The sequence below is a fragment of the Elephas maximus genome, chromosome 19 (assembly GCF_024166365.1).
Source record: "Elephas maximus indicus isolate mEleMax1 chromosome 19, mEleMax1 primary haplotype, whole genome shotgun sequence".
NCBI classification, from domain to species: domain Eukaryota; kingdom Metazoa; phylum Chordata; class Mammalia; order Proboscidea; family Elephantidae; genus Elephas; species Elephas maximus.
This window is the reverse complement of record NC_064837.1, coordinates 66,050,278-66,068,584: the sequence shown is the minus strand read 5'-3', so window position 1 is coordinate 66,068,584 and position 18,307 is coordinate 66,050,278. Positions and strand designations below refer to the sequence as shown.

Here is an 18,307-nt window from a genome sequence, read left to right as displayed (position 1 = left end):
GCATGGCCAAGAAGCTGTCTTGACCAAAGTAGAACTATATTCAGAGCATTCCGGATCCTGAATTGAAACCTGTTACTTCCCTAATAAACTCCCTAACTGTGAGTATGGTCTGTGAGTTCTGTGCGGGCCATATTAACGAATTATCAAACCCAGCAAAAATGTAGAGTCTCATGGGAGCGACAGCTGGTGTCTGAACTCGTAAAAAAGGTTGGAGGGTGGAGATATGTCTGACCTCTACCTCAGACATCAGCCTTGGGCTGTTAACACTAATAATGATTCTCCTCCTACCTTGTGAAGTCAGAGGAGGTCAGATGCCCCCATCGTGCCATTCTTAGAGTTGGTGTCAGAGCTGGGATTTGTTAATAGCTCCAGATTCATAGAAGCATAGGACTTTGTATGAGAAAGAAGAGCTGGGAAGTGAAACTTTTGATTCTTAAAAGGTTACTCTGGTTGTTGTTACCTGTAATGGCTGAAAGTAAGAGATGTCATGCTGCAGCTGAGGGGAGAAACCACCCCCCTTTCCCCGCATCTGAAGTGGCTTGGGGCAAAAGCCAGGCTGGTTAAACAAGATGATTGATAGGGAGCCAGGGTCTTTTACTTCCAGACAGCCAGAGGTCCAAGGCCATAGGCACATGAACGGGTAAACAGTCAAAATGTGGACAAGATGAAACGGGAATTTTTTAAAAGGGCTCCGTGTTTTTTGAACGTACTATGGATGCTGAATGTTTCTCCTACCTAGTGTTATAAAGCAAACCTACAAGTATGATTGAAATGAATATTGGGTACTATAATATCATGTAACTCTGCCTTCAGCCAGTCACTGACTGGATATGCTAAAAGAGGAACTAGGGTTTGCCTGAAAGAAACACAGGCTGTCTGAATGCAGCAGCCCTTTACGTTGAGTATTGGGGGCTTAGGTCAAAAACCTCAGCCTCACCCATAACTTTTGAATTTTGACCAAGTGGTTTGTCATTGGATGCATCAAGGCAGAAAAAGTCAGTGTTCATCAGAAGAACCCCCTTCCAGAACTGGAAGTTAAAGGGAGCTAGTGAGTAGACAGACTGGTATGCTCGTTTGAGGTGACCACCTGGGGCCACAAGATGAGTGGAAGTGGGGGAGGACATGGCAATGAAGAGATAGGCTGACTTTGGACATGTTTAATTGGCACCTGTTGACTTAGCCCGTCAGGGCTAGGACTGAGAGACAGAGCTGGGTCTGAAGTGCAGGAAGGTACGTGGACTCCTGAGCCTAGGGCTGGTATCTACTGACTTGGCCCACGGGGGCAAAGGATGAGCTAACCAGAACCTGACCAAATGAAGAAGAAGAGAGAGAGATGTTTGACACCATGAGTTGGCATAAACTGGTGCAATTTGATGGCTTACTCTGGATTGGACTTTGCTTATGGATGTTGTTGTTAGGTGCTCCTGAGTCGGTTCTGACTCACTGCGACCCTATTTACAACGGAACTATACAGTGCCCGGTCCTGTGCCATCCTCACAATTCTTGTTATGCTTGAGCCCATTGTTGCAGCCACCATATCAACGCATCTCACTGAGGGTCTTCCTCTTTTTGGCTGACCCTCTACTATACCAAGCATGTTGTCCTTCTCCAGGGACTGATCCCTCCTGATAACATGTCCAAAATACGTGACACAAAGTCTCAACACCCTTCCTTCTAAGGAGCATCCTGGCTGTACTTCTTCCAAGATGGATTTGTTCATTCTTCTGGCAGTCCATGGTGTATTCAATATTCTTCGCCAACATCATAATTCAAAGGCATCAATTCTTCCTCGGTCTTCCTTATTGATTGCCCAGCTTTTGGATGCATATGAGATGACTGAAAACACCACAGCGTGGGTCAGGCACTCTTTAGTCCTTAAAGTAATATCTTTGCTTTTTAACACTTTAAAGAGGTCTTTTGCAGATTTGTCCAAAACAGTGTGTCGCTTGATTTCTTGACTGCTGCTTCCATGGGTGTTGATTATGGATTCAAGTAAAATGAAATCTTTGCAACTTCAATCTTTTCTCCGTTATCACGATATTGCTTACTGGTCCAGTTGAGAAGATTTGTGCTTATGGATGCGCGTGCTCAAAGTTCCAACCAAAACAGAAGATTCTTCAGATCAAGGTACGTGCTTCTCCCCTCAGAGTGCTGGTTTGATAGGGACGGGTATTTAGAAATTGACTATGTAAAATGGAGGGAGATAAAAGGCATGAAGTGGCTGGCTTACACACTTTTGTGGGTGTGCCTACATTCAAAATGAGGGGGACAAGGGACGCTCCCCACTGAATAGATTTCTCTTTTCCTGATGGGTCTGGGGAAGAGAGGGTGGTGATGATGCTGATAGGATTATATGATTCAGTTTTGAGTGCTGACTGTTCACAGGGTTAACTGTGATTGTAAAATACTGTAACTGCAGAAGCTGTAAGTATGAAAGAGTGGATTAAGGGGAAGGCACTGCTAGACTGGGATACAGTGGCCAAACCTGAAGTCCCTTAAAGGTTTTGCTATGCCGATACTGCGTGAGGCTCAGTGCAAGGGAATAATCTTCTCTCAGTTAAACTGTATCAGACAACGGAGAGGGCGAAGCCAAGATGACTTTTGGAGAAACTGACCAGATCAGATGGCTATCTGCAGCAGACCTGAATATCTGGTATCTGAGTAACCTCACTCTGAGGACTCTGCCCTACTGAAGGACTAGCTGTTGATGACTGTTTTGAACTGTAAAATGATTGGGAAGGAGAAGTTATCCTTCAACTCTGAAAGAACCATGACTAGGAAAGCCAGGGAGTGGCTTACAGTACGGTAAATCGCTTTTATATGGCTTTTCTGGCCATGGTCTTCTAACTCCCACCAAGTGACTACGCAAATAATGTGCTTGTGGCCCACCAAGCTAATAATGCAAATAAGATGCATGGCGTCCTTGGGGGGGGTGGGGCCATGCAAATAAGGTGTATGGAACTGTAACAAAGGAATTGGTCAGTTTTACCATCCTGCTAGGCTTAAAGAGAGACACGGAGAGAGGAGGAGCTGTAACATGGAGACAGCGAGAGACCGCAGCACAGCAGTAGCAAGAGCAATAGCGGCGCGAGACAACGGGAACCAGGAGACTGGTGGGAGATGCTTACAGTGGGGCTTGCTGACCCACAGAGCTAGGAGCTTTGTTAACACTTGCCCAAGCAGGGTAGAGCCTGGGCCAGCCTGAGGGCCAGGGAGAGGGCTGCCTGTGGGCACAGCTGAGAAGCTGTCCTGACAGAAGAACTGTATCCTGAGCTGTTCCGGATCCTGAATTGAAACCTGTTACTTTCCTAACAAGCCCCGTCACTTTCAGTGTGGTCTGTGAGCTCTGTGTGGCCACTGCAACAAATCCTCAAATTCCACAGAGAGGTGGGAGGGAGAGCTGGTGTCAGAGACAGTAAAAAGGTTGGAGGATGGAGATACACCTGACCTCCACCTCACAGCAATCAGCGTTGGGCTGTTGACGTTGACAATGATTCTTCTCCCTCCTTGTGAAGTTAGAGGTCAGACACCCCCACCATACCGTTTTTACACCCTCCCTGCAGATGCCACTCCAGATCAGAACTGGAAGGATCTCGGAGACTGTCTGATCCAAGGCCCTCATTTCATGACAGGAGGACCTGGGCTCCCATCGTTCAGGCAACCTTACTCTCCCTTTCCCTTGTGCCCAGGCTCTGAGATCCTCTCACCCCCAGGGCTGGCCTCCCTGCCTCCCTGAGCACTGCACTTGTAGTGGCCCCCTCCTTGGTCCCTTCCCTGCCATCCTCCCTCCTGTGGCCACCCTCCTAAGGCCCAAGAACCTGTATTTGTGCTTCCGGGGACTCCGCCGCCGGTCCTTGCTGTTGTGGTAGTAGGGACAGGCATAGCCCTGGCGGCACAGCCGCGGGGGCTTCTTGCACGGCTCCGTCTTATAGTTCCCCAGCACATAAGTAGTCTCTGCACAGGGGGTCAGAGGGCAAGGGTAAGGTGGATGGGGCTGTGGCACCAGGAGTAGGGGAGATGACTCTGCCACTAGGAACGCCCAGAAATAGCCTTCTGTGAAAGGTGAGAGCAAGGCCACCTCACAAGCCATGGGCACTCTGGGGAAGCCAACGTTGACACTGAGACCCAGGAGAAAGGGAAGGAAGGCACTGTCCCTGGAGATGCCCACAGCTCACAGGAGAGAGAAGTCACCCTTGAGGGCTGACAACACACGTATGTGCACTTACACACATGCACACATCCACATGTGTGGAAACCCACAGAAAGATCTGGGAGCACCTAGGGTGATAGGGGACCCCTGGTGGCACAGTGGTTAAGAGTTCAGTTGCTAACCAAAAGGTCGGCAGTTTGAATCCACCAGTCACTCCTTGAAAACCATATGGGGCAGTTCTACTCTGTCCTATGTGGTTGCTATAAGTCAGAATCAGCTTGATGGCAATGGATCTGGTTTTGGTTTTAGGGTGATGGGAGCAAGGCAGGGTACACCTAGGGAAACTCCCCTAGAAGTGACTCTTGAATGAAAGGGCTGTGGCTTCAACGGGATGATACGAGGTGACTTGGCAGAGGTGGTGTTGGGGAGCCAAGTCCCAGGGCAGCTACAGCAGAGGGGAAGAATGGCGGACTGCTGACAAAACAATGTGGCCACTGTCACCGTCACCTTGCCACCGTGGCTCCTCGCTAAGGATCTTCTCTATCATGGCATGGCTCGCAGCCCCAGCCGACTGGCCCTCAATGCTGCCCTCTACTGTGGTCTGGCCATTCTGCAAGGCCTCCATGGCCTGGAGCTCCCTGGGAGGACAGGAGAGGACAGAGGGCGAGGAGGGGGGTAAGGGCCGGAACCAGAGCACGGTCTGTGGTACTCACCATCCTGAGCAGCCAGGCCCTGACCCAGTCCCCCTCCAGCCATAAAACCCAGCCCCCGGCCCACCTGATATCGTAGACAGGGGAGCGGAGATCATGGGGCCCGTGGGCGAAAGCGCAGTGTAGGCCGTTTTTGGTGCAGTTGCCTTTGGAGTCTGTCTCGTGGATGCAGATTCCAGTTTTGTAGTAGCGTAGGTGGTACCTGCGCTCAGTGTCCCCTGTGGTCCTGTGTAGGAACGGGCACCTGGAATGTGGCAATGGGTCACTCAGCTTTGTGCCTGTCGTCTGGGCTACACCCTGCCCTTCTCCAGCTGTTAGAAGGGGTTTCGCCAGGACCCAGGAAGGATCAATGATCTGGATCAAAGAGATCCAGTGCCAGGAGTCCTGCTGTGAAACCAGAGCTGGCCTTCCCACATCGGCCTGCCAGCAGTCCGAGGTCCACTCAGCAGGGCCTGGACTGCCCTCAGGAGACACCCCAGAAGCCGCCCTGGGTGAAGCAGGCCTGAGAGGACGCGTGCTGCCCAGCTGGGGTCCTCCAAACAGCAAACGGCCCACTTACAAGCACGGGCAGCCCTGTGCCTGGAGGGGGGTCAGCAGGCCTCTGGCCCCTGCGAAAGATGAGCTATTGCAGGGCGGGGGTGGTGAGCCGTACCACCAAGCCTGACAGTGACTCCAGAACCTCTGCAAAGCTGAAACAGATTACCAGCAAGGCCAACAGGGTCCCCTCAATGATCTCCCGGGCTTGGAGCCTCCTCCTGACACCTGTGCTGTGTCCTGTCTCTCTACAGGGGTTTGTGGTCAAATATTTAGGGTTAGCAAAATAGGAGGTACTGTCTCTAAACAGCCAGCCTTGTGGGGCCTGTATCGGATGGCGTAGGGGTGGAGGAATGGGAGGGAGTATCTGTGGTCTTCCTAGCTAGGTTCAGGGATGTGGCTCTTAGGCTTTCCCCAAAGTGGGGAAAGGGAAAAGGGATCCCCAGAGAATGGCAGGGCCTGAGCCAGGCTTGGGCTGTAGCAAGGGGCCTGGGCTTGTTCCCAGGCTCTGCCAGCCTACTGTGAAGGCATCTACCCAGAAGGAGATGGGGGTTCCTCCATGGGAAGCTGGGCACTCACTCGTCGCCCTCCGGGCAGAGGCCTGTCGCCTCGTCGTATTTGGTGCAGTAGACGTCGGGGCTGTAGTTGAAGGTGCCGTCCCGGCGGCGGATGGACCGGCGGCGCCGCTGGTTCACGAAGTGCCAGTGGAAGCAGGTATAGGGCCGATGCTGAGTGCATTTGTGCTGCACAAAGAGTGGGCACTGCTCCGTGCGGAACTCCTTCAGGTACCTGAGGGGAGAGCCCGCATGGCAGGCCGGAGCAGAGAGTGAGGCCCTTGCCTCCCAGCAAGAAGCCAGCCACCAAGTCCCCCGGGGGCCCTACCCTGGGGTGCTACTTGCACAGGGACATAAGGAGAGGCCCAGGGCTAAGGCTGTGCCTCGGCATTAGGATCTCTCCACAGCCAAATCCCAAGCTAGCCTGCAGGGCAGGAGCCAAAGACCACAGGGCCTTCCCAGCCAGCTGCTCGTCATGGTGGCCGGCTGAGGTCCTCACCAGCAGCTGGGTTCCCTGAGCCCTCCCTGAGGTTTCCCAGGCCAAACCACTAATCACAGACAAAAGGCCACAATCAAGGACATGAGGCATCTTTCTCAAACTTTCTGCGAGTTCTGCTGCCCAGATCCACCTGCCAATTCTTGGAGGCCTCACCTGCCCGCAAGCACAGCTGGGGCTCTGGGCCAGGGCCCGGGAGACTTAGGCCCCGAAGATCTGAGGACAAACATGAAAGGAAGGCTGCTGCTTTGAAGCTGGAAGCTCAGGTGACCAGGCATCTCTTTGGGCTGCTGGCTCAGAGAATGACCGTGGTCTCCTCCCCGAGCTGCTCCTTGGACCACCCTGGTCAGTGGCTTGGGAAGCCACTCCTATGAGAACCATTCTGAAGAGCCCCGCCCTCTCAGCCCCACGTGTCCCCAGTAGTCTCACCAAGGAGCATCTGCAGAGTGGGGGCTATTTATGTCCTGACTAACCTGGGGACTTGCCATCTGTCCTTTTGGCCTCCTGCCAAACTTCCCTTGTCTGAATCTCCTCTGCCCTGCGTATAATAGACAAGACACCCCAAGGCTCCTCTCCCATGCCCTGCCCAGTGGAGGACCCCAGAGCCACTTACCCCCTGACAGAATGTACTGTCCGTTTCTGCTTACTATGTGTGTCCAGGTCAGGGTCTCTTAGAGTGGGAGTCCCTGGGGGGGATGGGAAATCTGTGCAGTTCTCTTAATTCATTCTCTTTGTCCCTAGCAACAACACAACAAATGGCTTGACAGAGGGCATTTGATGCCAGTGAGGAAGAAGGTTCCAAAAGGCTCAGCAGCTTGTGTGGGAAGAGTGTGGAGGGAATAGCACTGACAGCCTGGGTCTGGAGGGCGGGGAGCAAAGTCCACAGGACCCACACCTAACACTCAGGCCTTACTAGGCTGCTCATAAGGAAGGTGCTGGGACTTTTGATAGGTTTCTTTTTGCAGAGGAAACGTGTGAAGTCTGGGTATGTGCACTGGGGGGTTGATACGGAGTACCCTTGCCTGAGCCGCTGTGAGGCACCGAGGGCACTGATGAAGGCGCAGGTCCTTGTCCTCAGGAAGTACACATTTTCATGGGAAAGACACACAGGTAACAGTGAGGAAGCGGAGTCAATCAAGTGTGGGGAGGGTTATGAGAGAGGTCTGCTTTGGGAACCCAGAAGAAGGATCCCTGACCCAGGCTGGGACGGGGGAAGAGAGAAGAGGAAGAGCAGACCTCTCAGGGCAGGTGCCAGTGGGTGACGAAGGCAGGGCGGTGTTTTATGCAAAGGAAGAGAATGGACTTAGAGACACAGCATGCATCAGTTCCAAGAGCACCCTGTACCTCTGTGCGCGAGTGAGGTAGGAGTGGCCCTGGAAGGCGGATGAGGAGGTGAGGTGCAAGAGGGGACTTCAGGGATATCATCTCCTGGCCCCAGGTGCATCCTAGAAGGCTCCGGAAGGCCCGATACTCTCCTGTCCCGTGACATTTGAATACCTTCTCCTTGGGTCCCCAGTCAGATTAGACAGAAAGCTGCATCCTCAGGCTGCACACTGGGACCAAGCCCCAGCACTTGAGTTGGGACATCCATCCCCCAAACTCTTCCGCCCACCCCTGTCCTGCGCAGCACATACCCTGACTCTTCTGACCCACCAGAGGCTAACCCAGGAGGGAGCGGATGCAAAACGGGGAGAGGGGAAACTTCTGTGAAAGGAGGAAGCTGAGCCCAGGGCCAGGAGCAGAGGAGGGTGTGAGGAGAGACACCAGTTCAACTGGAATTTCAGATAAACAATAATAGTTTAGTGTAAATATGTCCCAAATACTGCACGGGATATACTTACACTAAAACTTATGCTAAAACATTATCACGCAGTTCATCTGAAATTCCAACTTAGCTGGCATCCTGTATTTGTTATTTGCTAAGTCTGGCAACCCTTGAAGCGGTACCGTCCACTTGCTTTCGGGCCTCAGTGAAAACCCAGGGAGACAGGCAGGGGATGAAATCTAGGATGTGGTCACCCCACTTTGGGCACAGTCTACCCTCCTGGAAGAGAGGCCCCAGAGGGCAGTAGCTCTGCCTGGTATACCGGCTTACTTGGGACAGAGCCACATGCAGACAGGACTCAGCATGGGCCCTGGCTGGCAGAGGTACCAGAGGTTAAGGGCAGACACTGAGGCAATGAATGCCCCATTTTATGCTTCTTCTCTAGCATTTCTACTGCCACTGTCCCCAGTCAGGGACTTGGTACCTTTTAACAAAATCAATGTCTCTCCTTCAGCCTCTCCCCATCCTTTTTACACCACACAGGACTCATTATTCCTCCTAGAACCCAAATTTAATTCTCACTTTGCCGCTTCAAAGCCTTCAGCCTCCCCCACCCAAAACCCAGTGCCCTCAACTCGTCAGCCCGCCCCCCCAGTAGTCACTAAATAAGCACCAACTACTTAGCCTGGCTCTGAGTCCATTGGGTTCCATGGACTCACACCACAATTGTGAAGATGGTACAGGACTGGACAACATTTCATTCTGTTATCAGAAGGTTGCCATGAACTGCAGCCGACTCGACAGCAACTAACAACACTTAGCCTGGCATTCCAGGCCCCACACACCTGGCCCCACGTAGTTTTCCAGCCTCATTTCCTTTGACTCCCCTCTATTCCACCAGTTATACTGGAGTCCTTGGTGTCTTGCAAATAGACCTTTAACTTTCCAGCCTTTGCTCATGCCCTCTTGTTTCCCTGCAGAAATCTTTCAAGGCTCAATTCTGAATGAATCTTTTGATGCTACCACCTCCACAAAGCCTTCCTTGATCTCCATCTATCTCCCCCCCCCTTGCCCTTGTCCCCAGCTAAAAGTTATCATCCTCTAAGTTTTTAGATATGTTTTATGGCCCTTATCCTGCATTACACATTAATAATGTGCATACTTTTTTCTACCACTAAATCATGAATCCCTTGGTAGCAAGCTCTTAAGAAACCAGTACAGTGCGTTGGGTAAGTGCACCGAATGACTACATCAAGAACTAACGTCACAAAAGGGAAAGCTCACAAAGCAAAGCCACCAGTCTCACGATGCCACCCACCAGGCAGAGCATTGGAAGTGGGAAGCCTAGTTCTATTCCCTTGTGAAATGCCCTACAGTACAGGGGACCTGTAGCTCCGCAGACAGGGCTGGGCTATCCTACTTTGGAAAAACCCCTTCATGAGAGGAGCTATTCAGACAGGACCCTGATGACCAAATTCAGGCCAAGCAGAGCCCACTTTCTGAGAGAAAATTCTAACCTCTCGCTTAAGTCATTCATGGACCTGGACCATCATCCACCACCTAGAAACCAAAATCTTTGATGAGTATTTCCCATCCTCCCTGTCCCTCTCCAAATGCACAGGCAGCCAGTGCCCAAAGGGCAGGGAGAAAGCCACTCAAGACATCACTCTTTCCTACTTTTCAAGGATTGAAATGAAACCTAAGTTTTCAGTGGGAATGTACCACTCCGTCTGAAAGCACAAGATCTAAGAAACCAAATAGGCTGAAATCTACTTTTCAATTTAACCAGCTCTCAGGATACCCAAGAAGTTCTGGGGTGTAAGCAAGGAGGGAAAAGATTCACCCCTCTTTACACTCCCACCCCCTAAAACTACCTACACCCAAGGACAAATGACAGAGAATACACACTAGCTTCGAACTGACACCTACAGCGGCCCTGATGAATCAAGAGACCACTCAGGACCTGAGGAAATGAGAAGTAGCGAAAGCTACATCTGAGACCAGGAGGAAGGGACCAACAGACCCTGGATACACTGTGACTCGTCAGAGCTTCGGTGGTTGGGGAGTACCTTCCCGTTTGCCCCACTGGTGCTGTCTTTAAATCAAAGCTACTTTTTGCCTCTATTTAGAACATCGTATTAATCACCCTAAACCAAAACAAAACCAAACCCAGTGCCGTCGAGTCGATTCCAACTCACAGCGACCCTATAGGACAGAGTAGAACTGCCCCATAGAGTTTCCAAGGAGTGCCTGGCGGATTCGAACTGCTGACCCTTTGGTTAGCAGCCGTAGTACTTAACCACTACACCACCAGGGTTTCCATCAATTACCCTACTAATGGTTTATGTATAAATGTAAAATATTTTTTGAAAGTAATGTTCCACTTGCCAAAAAACTGGAAAACAGAGAAAAGAGCAATCACCCTTAATCCCACCATCCACTCTTTACCTTTTGGTAAATTTTCTTCCAGTATTTTTACACAGATATAATCATATCATATTGCTCAATTTCTTTACAAAACTATGAATACTCTCTCTCCGAAACCTTTTAAAATCAACTACATGTACCCATTTAAAAAAAAAAAAAATTATTTTCTACGCTTTTAAAATTATCTTCATTATCCAAAGTTCTAAAAAATATCAAGAGCCAGGCTACATGGAATCTAAAGTCAATCATCTGTCCCACTAAACCAACCAAACCAAACCCACTGCCGTCAAGTCAATTCCGACTCATAGTGACACTAGAGGACACAGCAGAACTGCCCCGTAGAGTTTCCAAGGAACACCTGGTGGATTTGAACTGCTGACCTTTTGGTTCGCAGCCGTAGCACTTAATCACTACGCCACCAGGGTTCCCACTAAACCAACGGTGGTAACAAATTAAGGATTAACAATAAATCAGGTAAATCACATGACACTTAAGAAGGTGTTAAATCAAGTGCTAAGTTGCTACCAGCTCCATTTCCAGCTAACCCTATCCAAGTTGTTGGAACAGATTCATCCTCTTCTGGGGAGAAATGTGAGAATTTTAACAAACTGAATAAACAGAAAAGTATTAGAGATGACTAGGAGAGGAATTCGAGGCAATGGAGACAAAGTTGTTGCTGTTTCAATGCACATCTAGTTCCTCTACTCCTTCCAGAACAATCTTCATGGACTCACTGACTGTACCTCCCCTGCTGCCAGTAGTCTCCTCTCCTCCCCTCCCTTCTCCTCCAGCAAACCAAACTCCAGGGCAAGGGTCAGCAAACTTTATCTGTGAAGGACCAGACAGTGTTAGACTTTTCAGGCCAAGAGGCAAAACTGAGGATATTGTGTAGATACTTACACAGTGAGAAAAAAACAAATTTCCACCCGTCTGTTATTAATGAAATTCAAAATGTAATAACTGACAATTTTTACAGTTCTACTAAAGAGAATGTATTTTGGCGGAGAGATAACATTTCACAAAATTGAGGCTCAGTTTCATCAACTGACTGCAAATATTCATTTTTAATGCTGATTCTGTAATGAGATTTTATGTATTTTGCGTATGAAAGTGTCTCTCCACATAGATAAAACAGAAAACCAGCTACCATCAGCCAGAGTTGACGCCAGCTCATGGTGCCACCATGTGTCAGCAGACCTGCGCTCCATGGGGTTTTCAATGGCTGGTTTTTCCGAAGTAGATTACCAGTCCTTTCTTCTGCGATGCCTCTGGATGGACTCAACCCTCCAACCTTTCAGTTAATCATTTGCATCCCCCAGGGAATGCCAAACGCTGATATATTCCATGAGGATGTGATTCTAACTGGCCATATTTGTTGCTTAGAAGACATTCATGGAATCCTACTATTGTCTTGACATTGGCCTTTTAATCACTTCCCACCGAAGATTTGGTGTAAACTCCTCACACAGGTAAATGAATTCTGAAATACGGACATCTCCTTTGTATGCGTACTGACATCCAAAAAACACTGCTAGAACCAGTCTACATCTGGGAAATATACCCAGGGTAAATTTGTGTGTTTAACTTCTGACAGCACAAGAAGTGTACAAAGCAGCTTGACGTGACTTGTGACTCAAACATCATCAAAATGACTACAATATAAGACTTGCATATAAACACTGTCTTACCGAGTTTTAGGTTGAATTCATTAAGAAACATTACCAAGTCTGCAGTAAGAGCTAATTTCCAAAGCCTTTCAGTGTTCAAAGCTAGTGGTCTGAGGGCAGTTCTTCACATTCAGAAAAATTTCCATCTCAGCCCTAGGCTAAAACACTTGCAGAAAACTTTACCACTGCTAAGCCATCAACTGGCTGTGTGGTAGGGCAAGGCAGAATATTCAGCTTCTATTTCTGACAAAAATTCATGGAACCAATGCTGGCAAAGTCCACAAGAGCAACCAAAGTGGACTGGTGATGCCACTGATTCAGTAACACGTGATAAATTGAAAGTCTTTTCCACAAAGTACCTGCTGAGGAATAATACAATGAATAACCATGGGCTTTACGCACCTTACACTCACGTGCTTCGTAAATTTGTCCAACTAAATCTTTCTCTGCTCCACACAAATTTTTACCACCATCAGTTATAACACATTAGCAAATTACACTTAAGGTTGAATTAGTGTTTTCTTAGAACTTCTTCAGAAATACTCTCACCTGTAGTTATTCCTATTCATACAGGTTAATCCTCAGTCACTTCGAACCCGGCACTAATGCCACAAAAATAAACAACAGTACCAGTAACATCTGTTGACTCATCAAGTGCCATGAAATCATTTGCCTTGTTTTTCTTGGTTCAGTATCGACGTTGCTCCCAATCTTGCCAAAAGGCTGACAATCTTGAACAAGTTTATTTTCTCTGGACATGCTTCTTCAGCTGCTGCAATCAACACAATTTAATTAACTCAACATTGGTAAATGGTTTTCCTTGCTTGGCTAACAAATGAGCCGCTCGGAAACTTACTTGGGCTGTACCCTCATCTCACTTTTTGTTTTTGTGAAGAAATTCTGCTGTGATGAGATATTGACTTTGGAATTTTCTCATTTTTCTGACCATTGCTTTGCTAGGAGCTGGGAACACCACGAGAAGTGCTCCGGCTGGTAATGCTGATATAGTCTCAGCACAGCTACAGTCTCACCGTGTAATAAACACAAGGCTGTGCCATCTGATATCAAAACAGTCCACACTGCACCACGCCTTAAAAGCATGACATTCCAAGTTCATTCTTCTCCTTGTTTTGAAAGGATAGGTATGCGCTGGTAATAAAAAGTAAATAAAATGTCGTCGTACACTGATACACGTGGCATTGGAAACACTATGGTGCTCTAACTGTATCACTGTGATTCGCAGTGCAGCAAGCAGCAATACAAGGTGATGAAGAGTGCCACGTGTGGTCTCAGTCGGTGAAGTGCGAGAGCAGTCAATGAGTGAGCACTGGTCCCAATAAAACTTTATTTAGGGAAACTGAGATCTGAATTTCATATAATCTTCACGTGTCACGAGATACTATTCTTTTGATTTTTTTCCCAACCATTATAAAATGTAAAAACCATTCTTGGCGCACGGGCCTTACAAAAGCAGGCGGTGGGCTGGATTTGGTCCGAAAGCCACAGTTTGCCGACCCCTGCTCTGAAGAGTTGGTATTCCCCAACACGTCACAACCTCACCTCACATCACCATACTTTCCATCATGTTGTTCCCTTTGTCTGGAACACCATTCCAGCTTCTCCTCTGCCATGAGGGGTTCCCTGGCCCTGGCCCTGGCCCTCTTCCATGCTCCCATTGCACTGTGGGATCATAGCCAGTGGGGCCCCTGCCACTGCTCATTTTCACTGCGTTGCCTGCAGCCACGTCTACTCATCTTCGTAGCCCTGCACACAGCCAGCCCAGAGCAGGGGTTCAAGTCCTGTTCACCAAGTAAAAGCAAAAGCACAAAGCACCCTAAGTGGTGCAAGCCAGTGAACAGCAGTTATCCATGCACCCAGCAAAACACAGAGAAGCAGCTCTCATCTCCAACCCAGATGCTTCTCCTGGCAATTACGAAGCCGATACCTTCCCTACCTCCCACCCACACAGTGTCTGCCCACCCTTGTTCCTCACCCTGGACACTAAAACTGAGCTCTTTGGCCTCCCATGCAGAGCAGAAAAGCAACAGTGGACCAGTGAGATGGCTGGTGCTCGGCTCCTGTTATGACTGTTGCTGGGAACATGTGGAGACCGCTATAAAGGAACTAAACTCCCTTTTCCATTTCCTCCAAAAACCAAGGGGTACTATGACAGCTTAAACCAAAGATATATTAAGTGAAAGAGAATAATAAAAGTATGTACCTGGACTACAACTAGGTTAACTACATGCAGACAGAATACCTAGAAGGAAAAATCCAGCCAGTGTTATTGATTTTAGCAGTTACTTTGCCTTTTCTTTGTTGTAATTGTCATTAATTACTTTTAGAATTAAAAGCAAACAAACTTGTTAGGGAAGACATCCACGGTGTTAGTGAAAACTTGACAGGGAGTCTATTCTGATCCAAAATGAAAGGAAAGAGACACGTTGCTGAGCTGGAAGAGTGCCTTTAAGCTAAAAGTGAACTGTGGTAAGTCATTTTGTAAAGCCAGTTACTGAATGTCATCCTGTTCCTGACTTGAACAATCTGATTTGCACACATCTAGCGAATGGTCAGACAAGACAACGATGGCCTCTGGAGAGCTAAGACAAACCAACAAGGAGAAACAGGGCTACAACCTGGGTTTGCTCAGGGCATGGTGAGTCCGAATACGCAGAGACAAGCAAGGTATGAGCCCAGTAAAAAGAGGGACAAGCTGAGCCGACAAAATAAGCTCACTCCGGATGCCCCTCAGCCTGGAGGACAGGGCTCATGGGCTTTATAGCTGGAGGGGCCTGAGGGGCCAACGAGCACAAGGAAGCACCTGCCCTGGGGGCACGTCAGTGATCACCACTCTCAAGCCTGGCACAGCAGCCTGCAGAGATCAGGCAACTTGATAGCCCTGCTCATCCTCCTAATCAACCACCAATGTTCAAGCTAGTCTTGTAAAGCATGAATTCCAGCTTCTTAAATAAACACATACAAGATTTCCCATGGGAATGGGATCTGCTCTTAAATATTCTTTATTGAAATCTGACCACGATGTGATAGGATTCTGCAACTAACACCAAAGGAAAGAAAGAAGTCACTGTTGAAGATTATGTTGTAGCATCCAGAGGCCCAAACAGTACTTACCTATGATCTACTGGTTTACACAACCTTACTAGCTACTTCTTTTCTTCCTCATATATAATTCCTGAAAAGAAATCCAGTCACAGAGCTCACAGTTTGTGATCTTATCAAATTCATTTTAAGTTTGAGAATAAAATATTTTTTAGCTTGGATGAGGTTATTATAAAAGCATACAAACAGATTAAGAGTCCTAAATAATTCGCCAAGTGTGTGCGCGCGTGATGTCTTATAATCTGCTGAAAATCTTCACTCGTTTTTGAAGAACTAAAACTATTAGCAGATTCAGTGTTAAAAGGACATACACATACATTATGTTTTGACACCAAACATGACCCACAAACTGTATAACTTTATAACAGTAACCACACCAGTGGGAGTTATCAAAAATGGCATTTAAAAAACAAGGTCAAATAATACGAAAGCTGGTGATTGGCAAACATCTGGATGATTCTGATAAACCACTATATAGCTATGGGGATTTCGTGTCCAACTCTTCTGAAGTGATCCTGGTTTAGAACATTCTCTCTGGCAAAAAAGGAAGCCCAGATAGTATTATTCAGGCAAACAAAATGTGTCTAGTGAATTTGAGTGTGTCTGAACCTTTAGGTCAGGCTTTGATCACATAACTGGCCTTTAGCCAAAGAGTAGATAGAGTAAGCTCTTAGGGCCGGCATGAATTTCCCAGATACAACAAAACAATCCTAACGCGTAGACACACATACGAGAACCCCTAGTACAAGTGCTACAGACACTGAAGCAAGCAAGCAGCTTTAAGGGGTGAGGAGTCACTCACTGGCAAATGATTTCAGCCCACTTCTCCTTGGGGCTCACTGGAAAAGATCTGACAGCTGTGAGCTGTTCTGGCCCCAAGAACCAACAAGAGCCACGGATGGTACAATGTTGGCATGCAACTAGTCCTAGGTGTCCCGAGTTCCATCTTTCTGTAATTGGCCCCTTGCCCTGGAGCTGGTGAGGTTGAGGAGAGAGTTCACGTAAGGGTCACTCATGTCACTGATCTGATGATAAAGAACACGTGAGGAATAGTAAAAGCCTCGTTCACTCCTCTCCAAATTTGGTAATACCTTGACTCTATTCAAAATTTATCTGTACTCCCTATGGCATAGTTGCCTTGAAAAGCCTCCAATTTTATGAAAAATTTAGTGTAGCCACTGTTTCTGTACAACAAACCATTTGGCCCTGTAAGAGTAGATCCATTTAGGACACAAACCTATCATGTGAGACATGGATGGTGTGACGGAGGCTATACAAAGAACGAGGCTGAAATAACCTCCTCTACGGGTTGTGCCCTGACCCACACATGCCCCGTGAACTGAAGAATCTGCTTTAGTGTAGATGCAGCTAAAAAAGATATCTGACTAAGGCTGTAAAGGAGGCAGCTGCACAACTGAAAACAGTGACTTGGGTCTTGTTCAAATATTGATGAGAATAATACTTACATTGTGCAAATAAGTACTTCCCATACAATAACTCATCTAATCCTCACAACAACCCATGAGACAGGTACGGTTGATGTCCCCAGGAAACTGACACCCAAAAAGCTAAGTCACTTCCCCAAGGTCACACAGCTAGTAAGTGGCAGAGCTAGGCTTCAAACTCAGGCAATCTGGTCCTCAGTCAGCGCTCTCAACCTCCACACTGACTCTTAACTAAGCTTTTCTTAATCAAGCTAAGGGAAAAACAGCAGGAAGAGCAACTAAGCATTAGTGGCTCTCTACAAGTTGTTCAGTCTGTCAGGGAGAACTGTGGGCGGGCCATAATTACACCACCATATGAAAAGTTACTAAAACAAGAACAGAAAGTTACATTTTCACATCATCTACTGGTTATTTAATATTTATCTCTTATATTCATGATACAGTACTTACTTAAATAGTAAAATTTAGTTATTTTGTTTTTAATGAGAAAATACAAATACTGACCTCTAATTTTGTTTGGCTAGGTTTGACTTACATGAATCCTCAAGTGACAAGCCACCAAATGCCTGGCACCTCTTAGCAGTAAAAGTGACATCAAGAAGATACAGTAATGTTCTTACCAAAATTAATATTAGACAAAAACTATTACTAAAACTTCAAGTCATAAAACACCATGCCAAAGGTTTTTATCAACCTCTTCTTCTCTGAACCTACCCTTCAATGGGGGTCATTTTGTGAGTAAGCCAAAATTTCAGGGGAAGGCACAAACACAGGCCTTCCCCTCCTCATTAGAAGTCATTCTGTTAGGACTCATGGTGGCCATGTGGTGTTTCAAATACTAATATGAAACAAATGAGTCAGTTTATGAACACGTAAAGCAAACTGTGATATAAAGAATAAGGGAAGGGAGGAAACATTTCAATAAGCTCAGATATGACCCGACGATACTGCCACAGGCCTTAGTATCTTCTTTATTTCCTAAACACAATGAGCCACCAACAGGAAAAAGGTCACCTCACAGAGAATGCTATGAGATTTTAAGTTGCTAGACTCCTTTCCATCTTCTCCTCCTCCTCAGCTCGATACTGCTGTCAAACTCTACACACTGGCAAAGAAAAAAGGGGTGAAAGTTGAGGGATTTTACTGAGAAATCATAGTTTGTTGTGATTATTTGAACTAAAATATTATAGCCTTTGACATCATCTTAAATGTCTAAAACACACGGACTGTTCTTAAAGAAATGCCCATGTGAACCTTAAAATCATCACAATACCTAAAGAATGGAATCATTACATTTTAGCAGGACAGCATCCTTCCCTCCCACCTCCCACCCACCCACCCACCCAAGGATGTAAATATAATTCATTTTATAAATACACTGGGAAAGATCTGCTTGTTCCTTTCAAATTCAGAGACAACTTAGAGGACAACTACCAACA

The 18,307-nt window shown here is 47.4% G+C and overlaps 1 protein-coding gene across 7 annotated transcripts in view; it reads right to left on the bottom strand.

Moving 5' to 3' along the window:
• UNK (unk zinc finger) overlaps nt 1-18,307 on the bottom strand; it is a 33,815-nt gene that overhangs the window by 10,040 nt on the left and 5,468 nt on the right. For 5 of the 7 annotated variants that reach the window (XM_049859058.1, XM_049859053.1, XM_049859056.1 and 2 more), the window contains 5 exons: nt 6,601-17,973; nt 5,974-6,183; nt 4,928-5,104; nt 4,658-4,788; nt 3,819-3,954 (listed from right to left, as the gene is read on the bottom strand). In XM_049859058.1, coding sequence (XP_049715015.1) covers nt 3,819-3,954; nt 4,658-4,788; nt 4,928-5,104; nt 5,974-6,183; nt 6,601-6,722 — 776 coding nt within the window. In that variant the 5' untranslated portion in view covers nt 6,723-17,973. The remainder of the gene's footprint in view (nt 1-3,818; nt 3,955-4,657; nt 4,789-4,927; nt 5,105-5,973; nt 6,184-6,600; nt 17,974-18,307) is intronic. The other 2 variants (XM_049859059.1, XM_049859057.1) reach the window with 1 other exon arrangement.